General features: G+C 38.2%; 1 protein-coding gene across 1 annotated transcript; it reads left to right on the forward strand.

Moving 5' to 3' along the window:
• The first annotated feature begins 127 nt into the window (after positions 1-127).
• On the forward strand, positions 128-9,345 carry ppk31 (pickpocket 31). The gene is made up of 12 exons (XM_086990558.1): positions 128-543; positions 2,291-2,547; positions 3,155-3,212; positions 3,357-3,487; positions 3,825-3,931; positions 4,136-4,296; positions 4,475-4,573; positions 4,831-5,018; positions 6,729-6,794; positions 7,261-7,333; positions 8,043-8,177; positions 8,484-9,345. The coding sequence occupies exons 2-12, from the start codon at positions 2,303-2,305 to the stop codon at positions 8,493-8,495; spliced, it is 1,275 nt and encodes a 424-aa protein (XP_086846684.1). The 5' UTR covers positions 128-543; positions 2,291-2,302; the 3' UTR covers positions 8,496-9,345.
• The last annotated feature ends 6,429 nt before the right edge of the window (positions 9,346-15,774 follow it).

Raw genomic sequence — 15,774 nt, forward strand, 5'->3', positions numbered from 1 at the left:
AACAAGGCAACCAGGAAGTTGAGCAGCTAAAGAATATGAATTACGCAGCGGAATCGGTAGAAGCACTAAAGGAGGCCATGATACCTAGCAGGGGCAGTAGTATCAGGCCGGTGAACACTCGCGAATATATGCAGTAGAAGTAAAGGGTCGGTGTGGGATGCGTGGGCGGACATGTATATAGCACGAACGAGAAAAATAAGAACTAGTAAATCCGGCTCGCGCAGATCTGGAAAAATACTTATTTTTCGCACGACGGTAATAGCAGTAATAGTGGTGAACTCGTACGTACTACTAATCGCCAACATTTAAGGACAACAAAGCACTCGAAGTGGGTGTGCGGCACGTCTTCGTTGACCACATAGCATCGATGTACATCTAGTATGGGCGCGGCATGGAAAAGAAGACTATTGTATTTAGGCACTATTGCATACAGAGATTATGATACTATATGTGGATAGCAATTACAAAATGACCTTTAGAACCGTTGAATATAAACGTTCTCGGGTTGATTTTGTGGGTCCTCCAAAGCCAACGCATGACTAGGTGAGTTAGGAAGTGATTTCTGTGAAAAAGCCTAAAGTTACCATCTTACGCACAGAACAATTGCATTTTTATCAATCGAAATCGCAGGCCCATTTTTGCTCAGCACACCTTGTTTTAAGTATTTTAGATTTTTCATGAATTTCGACTATTTAAAGTTTATAGGTTTATAAGTTTAAAGTTATAGGGTTTTTTTAACCCTCTATTTAGGCACAACACAAATAAACCGAATATTCACTTAAATAGCTTTATAAGTGCTTGGTGTCTGCGACAGACGGAATAAGGGGCTGCCTTATAATACTCGTGGGCTCGGCAGGGTTTTTATTTTCCTTTGTTGATAAAAGGATACTTATGTTTAGACTTTTTCTCATATTTTAAATTAGATTCACCCTTATTACACATCAAAGTTACTCACGACTTTGCATATCTCCATGCATTACTTTTTTTTTGCGAGGATTATCTCAGTAATGACGATCATATAAGGACTGCCTCCAATCCAAGACGGATCCTGGAACATGCACCGACTTCTAAGGCCGGTTACATTTTATTTTTGTCGCCATGACAAATTCGGCTCGGACTCCAAATGAGGACTCTAACTAGCACAAAGAGCTGAGGATCACCAAGACTCAGAGCAACGATTACAGGATCCTATCGGGTAGGCAAGTGTTCCAACAGTCAGTGTTCATGGCCGCAGCTGGCTGTACAGGCGGCACATCTTGGATCACCGATTTCTCTGATTATTTTACAATGGCTAGAAACGGACTAAATGACATCTAGTTCCTGTACTTCCAGTTCGTTCGTTTATTTATACAGGCTTGATGACTATCGATCAGTTAACAATTCGTAATTTTCGCCTTTACGATAAGGTTTTAAGCTCATCTGAGAAGCTTCCTAACGTTGAATTATGTGTAGGGTTTCTAAAATGACCTAATATTTGCGATGTAATATGTTAATACGAAATTTTGTACAAGTTGACAAAGCTTCAATTAACTTACATCTTGCTTATACTGCCTATAGATCAAGTGGTTTGGGGTTGTATGCTACAGTTACGATTGTCCTCAAACTCCAACCTGTCAAGCTTTGGTGTTCGGGCTAATAGAACGAAGGACGCATTCGAAAGTCAATCAATTACCCTACTGACTTGGATTAATCGAACAAATCGTTCGCTTAATGACTATAGCCTTCGCGAGTTGTCCATGCTAACAGCAGTCACACAATGAACTGGTTCGGTCCTTTTTGAAATAGACAGTTCCGCAAAGGTTAGACCTTGTCAGCCAATCGAGTGGGGCTTGACTTGACGGTACGCGCCATAAGGTCAATTTTGAGAAATTCAGTTCCACCTGGAAAAATCATCAGAGCAGGTATATTCGAGCTCCCAGAAAAATCCAACTATTGTTACGCTAGTTTTATTTTCTAGCAATATGTTTTTTTTTCTCCGAATTGTATATACCAGTGTGGCTTTAGAAGGGAAACGATCAATCAGACATAGCTGTCGCACCGCTACCGAGAAATAATCTATGTATGCTATGTTTAAACCATCTTCTTTAAAAATTCTATTAAATTAAATTGTTCGTTGTTGGTGTTAGAACGCCGATGAGTCTAAGCTGTGTAACTACTTTGCAGCATCCGGCGCCGCCGCTCCGACAGTGTTTCGCTGCTTTAAAATTTGATAACACTTTATCTATAAATTACTGAACATCTGCGCTTTTGTTATTACCTTAATAATTACCTCACGTAAGTTGTATTCCAGGCGACGCGGAAAATGTTTTTCTATGACCTCTGGCATGGGCGTGGCTCGTTTCGATATGCGAACCACCATCCGCGCAATCACTGTCGACGAATACGATGGTTTCGGGTGATTATGTTTATCTTATGCTCGAGCATGTTCTTCGTGCAATTTGTCAATGTGTGGACGTACTACAGAGAGTACAATTTTGCCATCTCGATTGAAGAGGAGTACCGAGAAAACATAGTTTTTCCAGGGGTCACACTGTGCATTGATGCCTGGTAAGTTTTGCCGAATCATAAGAAGTTTCATCACGAATCTTCGTCCGATTTCCTCCACATGTGTAGTTTTTGCTTAAATGAAACATCTGTCCCAGTCACGGTATTATGTCCGCCTGCAAATCCTAGGAATACGTAGGGTTAGGAGCCCAGGTTTGAAGCTGCCTCGAACTCGTAGTGAAGGGGAGCAGCCATGTGAAACAATGCTCAGCGTGAGCAGTGGCATTAGACATAAAATTCAATACATTTAAATGAAGTACCTGTTACATTTGGTGCCAGAACTCTATTTTTGTGACTCGAAACTATCGTAATCTAACTCTCTAAGCTCCGCACATAGAAATACAATTTGTTAATGCTTATGCTCGTGATGCTTCCTATAAGTTACAGGAACGATTCGTTCCTAGGCACGATTAGAGCTATCTTGTCCAATCTGCTCACATCTCCGTACGGCAACGAATGTAGACTATACATTAAGAATGAAAACGAGACTTCTGTGTATTTATCTAGTGGTGCGGAAAATCTAGGAAGCTACTTGAGTTCCCGTTATCATTAATGGACTTGGTAAGATATTGCGTGCATTGCCCGTATAATGATTTAGTCCTTTTCACAGGTTGGATTCTGTGAGAACGTGCACATACACCAGCGGTAAATGCGCCAAAAGCGATCTAGTAAGTATGCCTGATAACGGTATATTGAAGTTTCTGCAAAACATATACCGACTCCAGCGTCTGAACAGCTTAGTCTAATACCCTCCCGCATTCAAGTTTAGTTCACAGTGCTAACCTATATCGCTCTCTGTACGAATCCAACAGACGTACTCCGTTGGCCTTTATTACGTGCAGATCGATCCGGATCTTAGGAAATTTGGCTCATTTCCGCCGGACGAACTCTTTCATTGTACGATGCGGAACCCAAGCTGCGAGTCGTTTAAATGTGTAGAATCGTAAGACGATCAGATTCCAGTAAACTATTGACCACCATCTTCTAAGATAAAAACGCCGTTACCAAGATATGTCTCTAGTCTAAAATTAAGAACACCTAAGCAATTACCCCAGCCACCGCATTTATGCCGGTTCTGTTAGAATTATTGATATAATACTTAGCAAGAATCGTAGTGCGCTTAGTATAATCATGATAAATATATGAGTTACCTTATATATATGTGCCCGCATTCGCTGATAGACCGTACGTCCCTTATCATTTTCTCTATACACTTGAAGCCTTTACACGTAAAACGGTCGATAAGCTAAACGTTTGATTCCTATGAAACTTGACATTAGCATGAAGGTGAGCTATTTTCGCGCTCCGTCACAGCTTTGCTACACTCTTGACGTAGGTGCGTACCAACACGGGATCGTCTCAAAATGTAAATCGCCGTGGATGTACAGTAAGTCGAAAGGACTCAAAATACTTATCTTTTCGTTTCACCGGAATAGGCCGGTCTTGTGATACTTACTTAGAATGTCACTAACGAACGGTAGGCCCTGTATTATACGTTACGTGCTTTTCACAATGAAGTCTTTCAAGTCAGGCCCACGTATCTTAATGAAGGAAAATTCTTTGTGGATTCCTATAAATGGCGACAATTTAGCATTGGAGTTGAAGTATCGTGTGAATCGATCCCGGGTCATCACCTTTTTGCCAAAGAACATATACCCCTTGATTGTACATTCGCCTAATAGCACCTTTCCGGACGCATTAACGGCCATCACGCTGCGACCTGGGACAGTCTACGAGCTCTCGATGAAACAGGTCAGTGCATTCAGCTTGTTGTCTCGGTAGGCTATCGATTGGACAAAAAATTTTTTGTTGATCGCGTCTGAGAAGTTGTAATATAGGCTTTCGGTTACAGAATGATAGGAGACTTCAAGGCCTACCTACAACCGAGTAGATGCAAGATGCTGCTAACTCCTTAAATGTCTCGTTGCAGAAACGAATTAAGCGACTACCATCGCCGTATAAATCTCATTGTCATGATTATAGGCTGCGCGGGTATAGGCAAGAATACGGTGGCTTCTTGAATTTTGATGTAAGTTAACTGAATTGGCTAGACATTTCAATTCATCCAGATCTCATCTAATCACAGCTTCTAATCTAACGATAGCCATGTCAGTGGTCACTAGGTCTATAGGCCGAAGTGGGGACTTGAAGAGAAAGAAATATGCAGACATTGTGTAGTGGATGTTTATTGTTCAAGTACTAATTAACAGTCTTCTGCCATTGTTGATGTGCTTCAGCCCGAAATCACCACCGACTCTTGTGCTTTTTTCTGGCATTATTTTTCAGCTGTGTCTGCAAAATTGTAGCATTTATATGGAGCTAGAATTGTGCGGTTGCATATTATCCAGCCATGAATACGCGGGACACCAGCGTTTTACACTCTGCAATTTCACGTACGGCGATACATGCTCTCATATGATACACCGGAATCACACCTATGAGAAATGCAACATGGCCTGCGGCATGCCTTGCGAGTAAGTAGTACTTGTTTCTTTTCGGACCCGCTTATCGATTCGATCATAGTATATTGAGCTTAGATTCTACTTAAATCGACGTATGTACTATATTTTTTAGGGAAGTCCCCCTTTTTTTTTTTAGCCAAAACTCTTTATACCTTGTTATCCTCGCACCAGCTTCAAGTTACGAGTAAGATCAGGCAGCAATTAGCTGCACCTAATATCAATCATTATTGATCACAACCTCGCCGATGTGAGACCCTTCAAGGACTTTTTCGGAATGAAGCCGATAAAGTGTTTCAATCTTCAAGCTTATAATATGCAGGGTGCCTAAAGGTCGTTATTACAATAGTAGAGATAACTAATGATATCTTCTATTTTCATGGGGCCGTTCAGCCATGAAACTACCCTCAGTTTATTTATAATCGCCGTCAAATGACTCTGTTTGTATGTTGTAGTGGTATATACACATATCTATAGTTCCACTCTAGTGTTTCTAGCTCAAATGTCGTTTTGTTCACTTCACGGAAAATGCATCATTCTTCTTGCGTCAAATTCCGGTCACAATATATGTTTGCCACTAGTCTGTACGACCTTTTCCGATCTGTCAAGCAATTTATCTATTCGTCTCGTTCGAAATGTTCAGCTTGAGACTCTTTTCGGTGTCAAATGTAGCGTTCCTAATTTCATTTGCCAGTGAAAAATGGTGGTAGTCTGTCAGGGCAAGGTCTGGAAAGTATTAGGAGTTCGAAATGGCCTTCCGTCAAGAAAGTCTCCGCTTCTAACCTGGTTGGATACATACAAATAAATGGACGCGGTCTGGTGCTTGCAAGTTTGTTAATGCAGTAAATTATTATACCTATGTTTTAGCTTAGTGCCTTTACGGGATAGCATCGTTATGTGCGGTCTGGTATTGTCGTGATAAGAGATAGTTTCGTCTTGTTTGTTGGGTAGCCTCGTTTACACAATGCGACCGGAACGCGTTTAGATCCCTGTTAATCGTCTTGTTCTTGTTAAGCATTTTTCAAGAGTAAAAGATTCTTCCAGTCCCAACATACGCGAATCATCGTTTACTTAAAATGGAGGTTTAGGCATGGCTCTGGACGCAGACATATCTTCGAAAGCCATTCATTTCTTTCTCTGCCTTAAATGTACGCGGAGAGATCGTTCCAAGTCGCTAGTAGCGAAGCTGTGTTGAAACCTGTCATTGTGATGTTGAGAGGCAATAAAAACTCTTGTCCCCCTTATGACGATTGCTCAGTTCTGAAACTTCTGATTTTTAACTCGATCACATAGATTTAAGGGGACTTATTGGTAGTCATATGGTGGTATGCATTTCATTTTGGAATCTTCACGTTTAAAGCCTAAACGAAGGATAGAATTGCGCTTATTACATAATGAAGTTGTGTTATAACGAACCTTCAGAGAAGAAGGAATGTTTTTGAAAAACACTTTTCAACACACAACTAAACAACTAAGCGAGACGCTAAAAGGAAAACGGACCAAATGTACTTGTGCTCTAGCTTCATTCATATATATATAGATATATATATATATATATATATATAAACAATTGAAGTTGATGGCAATTGAAGCTTAGGTATAACACTTTGCACAGACATCGTTAAGATCCATAATAATGTTAATAAATAATGTAAAAAGCTTGTGGAAACACTTTTAGTTTAACAATAACGAAGTGCTATATTTGCATGAACAAAATTCGAACAGGGAAATCGCGTACGATCTAAAAGTGATAGGTTTCAGCACAGAGAACGGTTCCGACAACGAGATCAAGTAAGTGATTGGCATCATTCGTTATGTAATTACCCTCTCTCTCTCCATCTCTTTCCCCATCTCTCTCTCTCTCTCTCTCTCTCTCTCTCTCTCCATCTCCATATCGCTCTCTCTCTCTCTCTCTCTCTCTGGGTGTGTGTGTGTGCATGTGTAAGCGTTTTACAACTGTTCATGCACTAAAGTGCCAAACACAGCAAAATGCTATTACAGTAGTTTACAGCTCTCCGAAAAAATCGTAAATCTATTTAAATCCGTAAAGGCAACCTTTTACAATCGCAGGCAGCAATCAACTACACCCAATTACTGTGGTGTGCATGTGTAATTAATTAATTATTGTAAAAGTCAAATATAATAGTGACGGTTTCTTGTTCCCAAGTGGTGGCAAAGATTAGTATATAGTATCTAAATGCCTGGAAGCATTTTAAATTAATTTGTTTTAATCTTTAGTTGGGGGTTTGCGTTACAGGGACAAATTCACCCTCTTATTGAGTTTTGCTTCCGATGCCGAAGAAATAACAAAGTACGTTCCAGCGTTAACTGTAAGTTAATATGTGAATAAAGTTAAACAGCGTAGTCAAGTTCCTACTACTAATTCCGTTATGAGACATTGTACAGGATTAGAAGTGAGGCGACTTACAAAAAATCTACTTAGAATTTAAGTCGATATAATTAGAGGCAGAATTTAAGGACACGACCTTACACATAAAATAACTATTATTTAAAGGTGTTTATTGTTTCGAGTCATCTCGAAGCTAGGAAGGAACATTTTTTTATTTGAATTGAAAAGTCATGTCGCAGGCCTGAAATCATGTAAATTAAGACTCTTAGTCGTCAATCCAGCGAGGTAATGATAATTGTGACTTAACGGCTCTGGCCAATGGATAAAGCGAATATAATTAATTATTGTTGTAAGAAAATACTCTCGATTTTGACGTAAGCGAAACTGTTTACCTACTGATCATCCAGCTCTTCTTCGATCGTAAGCCTGCTTTTGCCCGCTTTTCTAGACTTAAGTTTTGAGTGATTTTTTCCAACACTGTAACCCTATTTTTACCCTTTCTCTTCAGCGACCTCTATTGAAACCTTATTGTGGTTATAATTTCTCCCGCACGGATTATTTTCTTTGTTGCCGGTGATGTGATTGGTTCTAGGAAAGCAATAGGCTATTTCAAGAACCACTAATTAGGCGTGTTATTAATCCCTGATAAAAATTTTGCAATTATTATCTCTCGTCTATGTTTATTATAGTACACGGAATTCGTGGCTTATGTTGGAGCGTACATAGGCACGTGGACTGGTATGTCGCTGTTAGATACATTGCTTCGTTTCGAGAACTGCTACAACCTACTTAGGAAGTTACTAAAACAAACCGTTAGAGCTCGCGTAAGTTAAATAAATAAAGAATATAGAAAATAATTACTTTTCCTTATTGCCGGCATAGGGATATAGCATACTCGAGTGCATTTTGGCTATTTAGTCTCCATACTTATACATGGTCTTCACTGTATCTGAATTCCAGGTGCCCTATGAATCTCTAATAATCTCTCCCTCGTAAAGTGAATCCATATGCCGGCAATTACAAAACAACTTGAAAAATAAAGTAAAAGCAATCAACTCACAAAATATTTAGATTGCTCGTACCTATAAAAATAATCATTCGTTTTCTAAATCAGTATTCGTCAATTTCAGAATGACTCCTGACTCTGCTAAGACTGAAGACGACAAGCCTGTCACCATCCATCCATCCATCCATCCAGAGAAAACATTATATCACAGTAAAGCTGTAATAAACCATGACAGATCTCAAGTATGGACACCTTAGCAGACAGCATAAGTCTCAAAAAAATGTGCTCAGAATATATATCTTGCGCCCTTGTTTGATGGTTGTTTCGAGGCGAGATATTTGCTTCACTCAGATTTATTGAGCATCATTCGCAATTCCGGAAAACAGTAGATAATCAAATACGTTTTGTTTTTTTTTTTTATTGTTCAAAAAGCAGGTGACACGTTTCTCAAGTCAAATCCGTTAATAAATTTTGAAAAATCATTTCAACACTCTATCATGCACTCTTTTAAATTAACGCGAAGGGAGTTGGCCCACGAAGCTGATAGGCAAGCTTTGCTAAATTCGCAGCAAAACTTGTGTTCAACTTTTTTTTCCATACGGTTTAATCAACTAGATAAAGCCTTCTCAAATTGGGTTCGATCAAACGAATATGGCAAACTTTTCTGGCAGCGATCTTAACACTTTTCATTTAACTTAAGTTCCAACCGCAGGATTGCATCGGTTAACACTGGTGCGCTGGAATGCATAAAACCACTGTAGAATACTTAGTTCACTTCCGCCAAGTCGCTAAGTAGAAAGCCTTCAAAAGGTGCTACACGCGTATGTGACGTGGACAATAACTTGTCCGTGCCCAATTCAACAAAGCATGCAAATACTCGGTGCCGACAGTATGACTGATCCATCTCCGTCGTGCGTTCTCGCTGAATATCTGTTATGAAATGTACTAAATTTTTCGATCTATTTAAGACGAGTTACTTTAGTTTGCCTGAGCTACCTAGTGCGATTCTTAGTAAGCTATAACAGTGAACTTCATTGAATAGGACTGCCGCTGGAATTAATTATAATAGGAGAAAACAAGATGAGTATAATTAAGATGATATTGTCGGTTTTCTAATAAAATATCATCATCAACTTAACACTTTATTGATCAGCAGATCGTACGTGATCCTAGCTAAAATTTTGGCAGTGGCCATTTTAAAACCTATTCATTGCAATTAGAACTACGACCGGTTAAGCAGGTTAAGCATAGGAATTACGTTAGTAAAGGTGCGCAAAACCGTTAGAAAGATCCAAACTGCATCAGCCAAGATTCTATGAGACCATTTGTTTCATGCAATATTCATCCTCGCTCTATTTTCAGTTGTGTAGGAAACACTTTAATCTTATTTTTCGTTTCTATATACAAGCATATAAAAATGTATGGTCTCATTAAAAGGCACTTTACTTATCGAAATAGTAATTACCTGAAGATGAGTCACGCTTTCATACCCGCGTATGTAACGAAGTGTACATGCCTTTTATAAGACAGCTTTCTTCGACACAGGAATAGGTCGACACGAACGGCTGGGGTTTTCGAGGACGTTTGGAAAGAATGTCGGGAAAAAGGGAACCACGCATTTTTTTTTGTTTTTTTCGTGAAAAAAACATGCTATTTGATTTGTATTCGAAAGCTTATTAATTATGCAACAGAGCACCATTTGGTACTACTGGTTTGCTAATTCTAAATTGATTGATGTAGATAAATGCCACATATTCGGCTGTCTAATTAAATAAACACTACCATGAAGTACGACGCATTTAGATTGAATATTCCCTGAGATACTCCGTGAATGAGTGTTGTTTCTTTCTAAACAAAGGTTAACTGCTTTCTAAACAAAGGAAACTTCCTATACCCTAGCATTTGCTATACTAGTAATAGGTTGTTTCAGGACTCATACGTTTAAGGGATATTTTTCTCTAGCTTGTCAAAATATACACGAAAGTATGTGCGCCAAATCAAATTCCGTAGTTTCGTTTATCCGCGCCTTTGCCCAAATTACAAGTATGCTAAGACGTTATTGAGAATGTAACCCTATCATCTCTATTGAAAAAGAACACCGCGATAAAAACATAGCTTCAGCATATTACAATCTGCGTGCATACGTAGTACATGATTTGTGCAAAAATTAATTCGATTGAGCACTCGAATTGTACTAAGTACTCAGGGTCATGTTGAAAAATTTTCAAATATTATATATTAATGTACCAGATAGTTAGTCCCTTCGAAAAGCAGGGGTTTTGCCGGTGTGTAGGTACCGAGACGCTCCAGCAATGTGTGAAAGTGCTTCGTATGTAGCAGTAAAGCTTGGCGTGGTGGAAGAGTAATTGTATGAATTAATTTAATATAATTTTTAAAATTGGAACATAAACAAACGAAACTGTAAGCACATCCTAAGTGGAACTATGTATATACACCGCCGTATAATAAAACAACTTATTCTTAAAACTGATATTACAACGCGTAAAGTACAGAATATGTTTGTTTTTTTGTTTCTTTTAAACACCTTAACATGTGGCTAATCAGGCCTCCAGCAAATCTCTCTAACATACAAAATATTCACCTTACCCGTGCCTACCCATCACATTTTTCGTCCTGCCGTTTCATTATTAGGAAATATAAACGCTTTTGCAAATCTGACATCTGAATAAAACATGCTTTTTCAAAAAAAGGGAAAATTAACCAACGCATAAAATGTATCAAAGTTTTCAGATGATATTGCTTTAATCTATAGAAAATACGGTGCCAAAAAGAAATGTCAATTTTGTCTCTAGTTCCCTACATTATCTTTCTAGCGCTTTTATCTTCTGCGTTGTTCTAGGCTTTCGAGGTCTAGTGTGCTCTCCTGTAAGTGCTCCTCATATTAGCGAAAATATATAGTACTATTCAGACCCGACCCAGATGAGGCTCGGTGCCGTTAAAGAGTCTTAAAAGTCGAAACGCTCTTAAATCTGGGGTAGAGACATAGTAATTGTAAGGTCTAAGACTGAAGCTCATTGGAGAAAATTAAGCTTAATTCATATACGTAGGACATTGGCTGTTACAACACGTGGGGACCCAGTGGCTTCCTTTGATAGCACAACACTTTCTCTAAGTGTGTTGCGTACTGATCTTGAAATAGGTTCGATACAGAACGAATGGTCAAATTCGCTAGTAGAAAATAGCCTCCTAATGATTTAGCAATTGATACTTCGTTATCCTTAAGACATGTTAAATTTTTTCTAATGCATCGTTAGCCACACAGAATATTCAGTTGCACCGTCAGCCATCCCGATTGTTTATATGTCTACTGCATTAACTCGTACATTTAACGTTCTAAAAAACTTATGGAGCAAAGCTTCCTTTGGGCCACATTACTACTTCTGCCCTATAAAAATGTTCTCTATTTTGAAAGCTAGAAAAGGAGTTTATACAAACAATGACTGTGTACGCCTTTAAACGCTAAAGGAAAACTCTAAATGCTGAAATTATATGCTTAATATATGAAGGGTGCGCATCTCGACCCTACGCACGCATACACAACCTCGCTACATCACAGCGACGTCGTATAAAATGCTTACCGATTTGTTTGGAGCTCCGGCTAACTCTCACAGTTTTCTTAGATACACTGTAGAAATTTGTTTATGTCTAGGTTATTTCGAAAATAATTATCCATATATATGCAAAAATGGGTAGTTGAAAACCGAGGGTAGAAACTGAAAAGAGGTAGTTGAAGCGATAATTTTTGTATATTTCGATATTTGATTATAAAAGTTGTTTTCCCGTTGGCTGCATTTATAGCCACACTGGCATCCGATACATGACGGTGTCTTTTTGATCTGAAGTGGCCATTAAAGCTCATTATCAAATGAGAATTTTCGTGCTGACTTATAGTTTTTTTCAATTAATTCAAATTATTCATTTACAGATATTTTGGATAAGCATTAATTTGATAGATATACTATAATAGTGACGATAATAATAAATAAAATAAATCATAATTTATCGGGTGAATCGTGACAGCTTAGTGGTAACAGGATATACATTAAGCCTATTACTGTTATGTATAAGACTATAGGAAATGGCCTCATCTATCTCTAAAAGGCTCATAGTTGTCTCTGCCTTTAGGTAAAAGTTAGAAAATACAATCGTTGTATTTCGCAAACCATTTTTGGATCGCGATCTCAGCTATAGAATTTTTGAAGAAGACGATGCACCTATAGAACGTTGTTTCGACAGCTCTTTAACCTTGGAACAAATAGTAGAACTTTGTGACCCGGATACAATGGGACAACGGTTTTTAAACGACATATAAAACCAGTAAGTAAAGCAAAAAACGAAACTCGCTATTACTCTTCGAAGAGCTTAATATAATATTTAAAAAAATTCCTAACATCTGCTAGATTCTATATAAAACTATCAATCGAATTCTGGCGGTTTATGTACTTAATTACTACTCACCGATATGTAATTAATCCCCCATGGATGTACCTAGAACCGAGGCGTCATCGACTTTTCCGTCGATATGGGGTCGTATGCTTTGTGTATAAGACGTAAAACGTTACAATCATTTGGTGGGCAAAGAACACTAAATTAATAACGACTACAGTAACTATGTTTCGAAAACGGTCAACTTTGATTAAATTTTGTGCTGCTCGAATTCTAAGTGAATCTGACGAAGCAACTATTTTCTATTGATCTTTTCGTTGCGTTTTTATTCAGGTGCATGTTTCTATCTAAAAATACACTTACTTGAGTAATATAATGTGATACGAAAGGATGTCTTCGAAACTATCGAAAAGCCATCCATGGATTCTGTAAGCTATGTCATGTCCCCGACACTCATCTGTCTTAATTTAAGTAACTATATTCATCATGGATGCTTGTTCAATGGCACAATTGGTTATGACGCTTACAGAACAGAAGTTACTTGCTCATATACAACAATAAATAAATGCCTCAACAATGCCTTCTTCCCTATATACATCGGTTATATTTGTTAATGAGACGCGCAAGCTGAGCTGATTGGATTTAGATATTTTCTGTATCTACAAATCACATGAAAAATATAGACCGTCATTTATTGATTGCTCGTATTATTTAATGGCAAATTAATAATTTCATTTAAATAAAATGAAGATTTTTTTTAATGTTATATTGCCGCACGTATCTAAACTAGCTGTAAAGATCCGAGCTGTTGCGCGTTGATCGCTTTTTGTTATTCTTGGATGGCGCGTCGATCGCAGACAATTGAATAAAGGATCTGAAAGGACAGCATTGACTAAGTGTACTTAGGCCGAAGGCTTCGTACAAATCGCGATGTCTAGATAGGAATATAATGGTTATTTGAAGCACGATGTACATATTTTGCCGACGTGATGCATCTCCTCATAGCTATAATGAGGTTGAAGTCATGTACCGCTATCTTGGAATCCGACAATCGTTCTTATGATAATCATTTCAATTTGTTATATATTTTTTGGGGCTTTTAGTTACGATGTATCTTATTTATGTGCTGAAGACTTCATCAGTGTAATATAACAATGATCTCTCTCTTTAGGTTTCTGAAAGTCGTTTTCTGTATATATATTGTATTTTTAACTATAGGAGATTAATCCTCTATGATTTCCAATATGCAGACCCAATACGCACATTAATTAATAAGAAAGTCGTTAGGTCATAGGTAATAATGTAGGTTTAAATTTATTTCATTGAAGAGTGCCCCATTCATTGCAAGTAAATAAAAAAATGTTTTAAACAAAAAAAAAGACTCCAACTATATTGTGTCGCCGCATCCTTTCTGTTCAGAACGTATCTTCTAAAACGTAGTACTCACCTGGCGATTAAACGAACCGGCGTATATCACGAGTATAGTACTGAGCTACGTTATCCTATATACGACTTCTGTCTTTTAAACAAATGTTAAAATGAGCTACATAAAAATGGAACTTACGCCAAATTCGGCAGAACGTCTATGTGCGTAAATATGAAGTAAATAAGTAAAAGTGGAAATTTCGCTCTGCCTTTTTAGATTCGTAGCTTGCAGGCACAAGTGGCCTAAACTAAGGCGATTTACGACATTTGTCTTTGGTATTTTTGTTAGCTACAGCGTCTACCATTGACAACTGTACAGATTCAATATTAGGGCTACATTCAAGTATATTATAGATCATTTTATGCGAAAATGGGAGTTTTATTTAGCAACTAACTCAAGTTTGTTGGGAAGTGAAAAAAGACAGATAATTAAACTATTGTTCGGGTACACCATATCGGTTTAAAATTTCTTAGTGCTTCGGTAGGTTCAAAGTTTGAAATAAGTTCATCAATAATTTCTCTTTTCGAAGTACCGCAAAGTATCTATATTGCATTTATCTCTTCCCTTACGGCACAGTGAAGTTTGACCCTACTGCCTCGGAAACGATAATAAGCCATTTTGCTCGTTATTTGATAAATCTCAATATCCGAGTTAAGACGAAGCTGGCAAGCTACTAAACTGACGTACACTAGACGTCGTCCAGGCGTTACTGGGGTCATTTTCTTCTATGTTATCGTTTAACTAGTAGATAGCGTTTGAGAACGCTCAAAAACCTTCTTATAAAATGTGATCCTTTGACCATTAGTAACTGTTTTTAGCCTTCATATGATTCCTTTTCTGGTGAAATCATGCATGACTCCAAATGGCACCATGAAGGATACAAGGCTGTGGTGCCATTATGGTGTAAAAATAATCCCTGTGCGACCAGAAGTAGTCTCTTGGCAATGTATCATTGGGCAACACGGTTACTGTTGTTTTCACACATAACTTGCAGCTTACTCACATATATTATGTATAAATTGCTCTTGTAGAACACAAATAGAATAGCCATCATAAAAACCTAAAGTGCCTTAAATAGTGCATAATATTTGAAGTGGTAATTGTTTCAAACAAAAACACCGGTTTCTCGCTTTCTAATGTTTTTATCATTATCGTGGTTACTATTTTGTTGTTTAATGCGGTGTTCAGAGACAAACTAATCCCAAAGCTACGCTTTGCCCCAGAGACCCAGGAGGTCACGAAATTCGTCCCGGTCCCTACGCTACACTAAATAGAATATTTATATAATGTTTTTACGGAATGTAGTGAACGACCGTAATAGACCTAATATGATTACTAACAACTGATTGAAGACTGGACAAGACTTTTAGGACTCCGCAGGCAGTCGATTCGATGTAAACACATATAGAAAAAGGACAGACAAGACAATGAGAGATAAACAAAGTAAGGACCGGAAGCGTCTCCTCCAGTATCCTGGTATAGTAATAACGGATGGCTGTGTGTATGCCACTCCCTGTATTTGGGCTGCGTCCACCGATCATAATAGCCATATGCCCCGCGCTCAATGTGACGTCATTCTCCG

The sequence above is a fragment of the Varroa destructor genome, unplaced genomic scaffold (assembly GCF_002443255.2).
Source record: "Varroa destructor unplaced genomic scaffold, Vdes_3.0 BEIS01000005.1, whole genome shotgun sequence".
NCBI classification, from domain to species: domain Eukaryota; kingdom Metazoa; phylum Arthropoda; class Arachnida; order Mesostigmata; family Varroidae; genus Varroa; species Varroa destructor.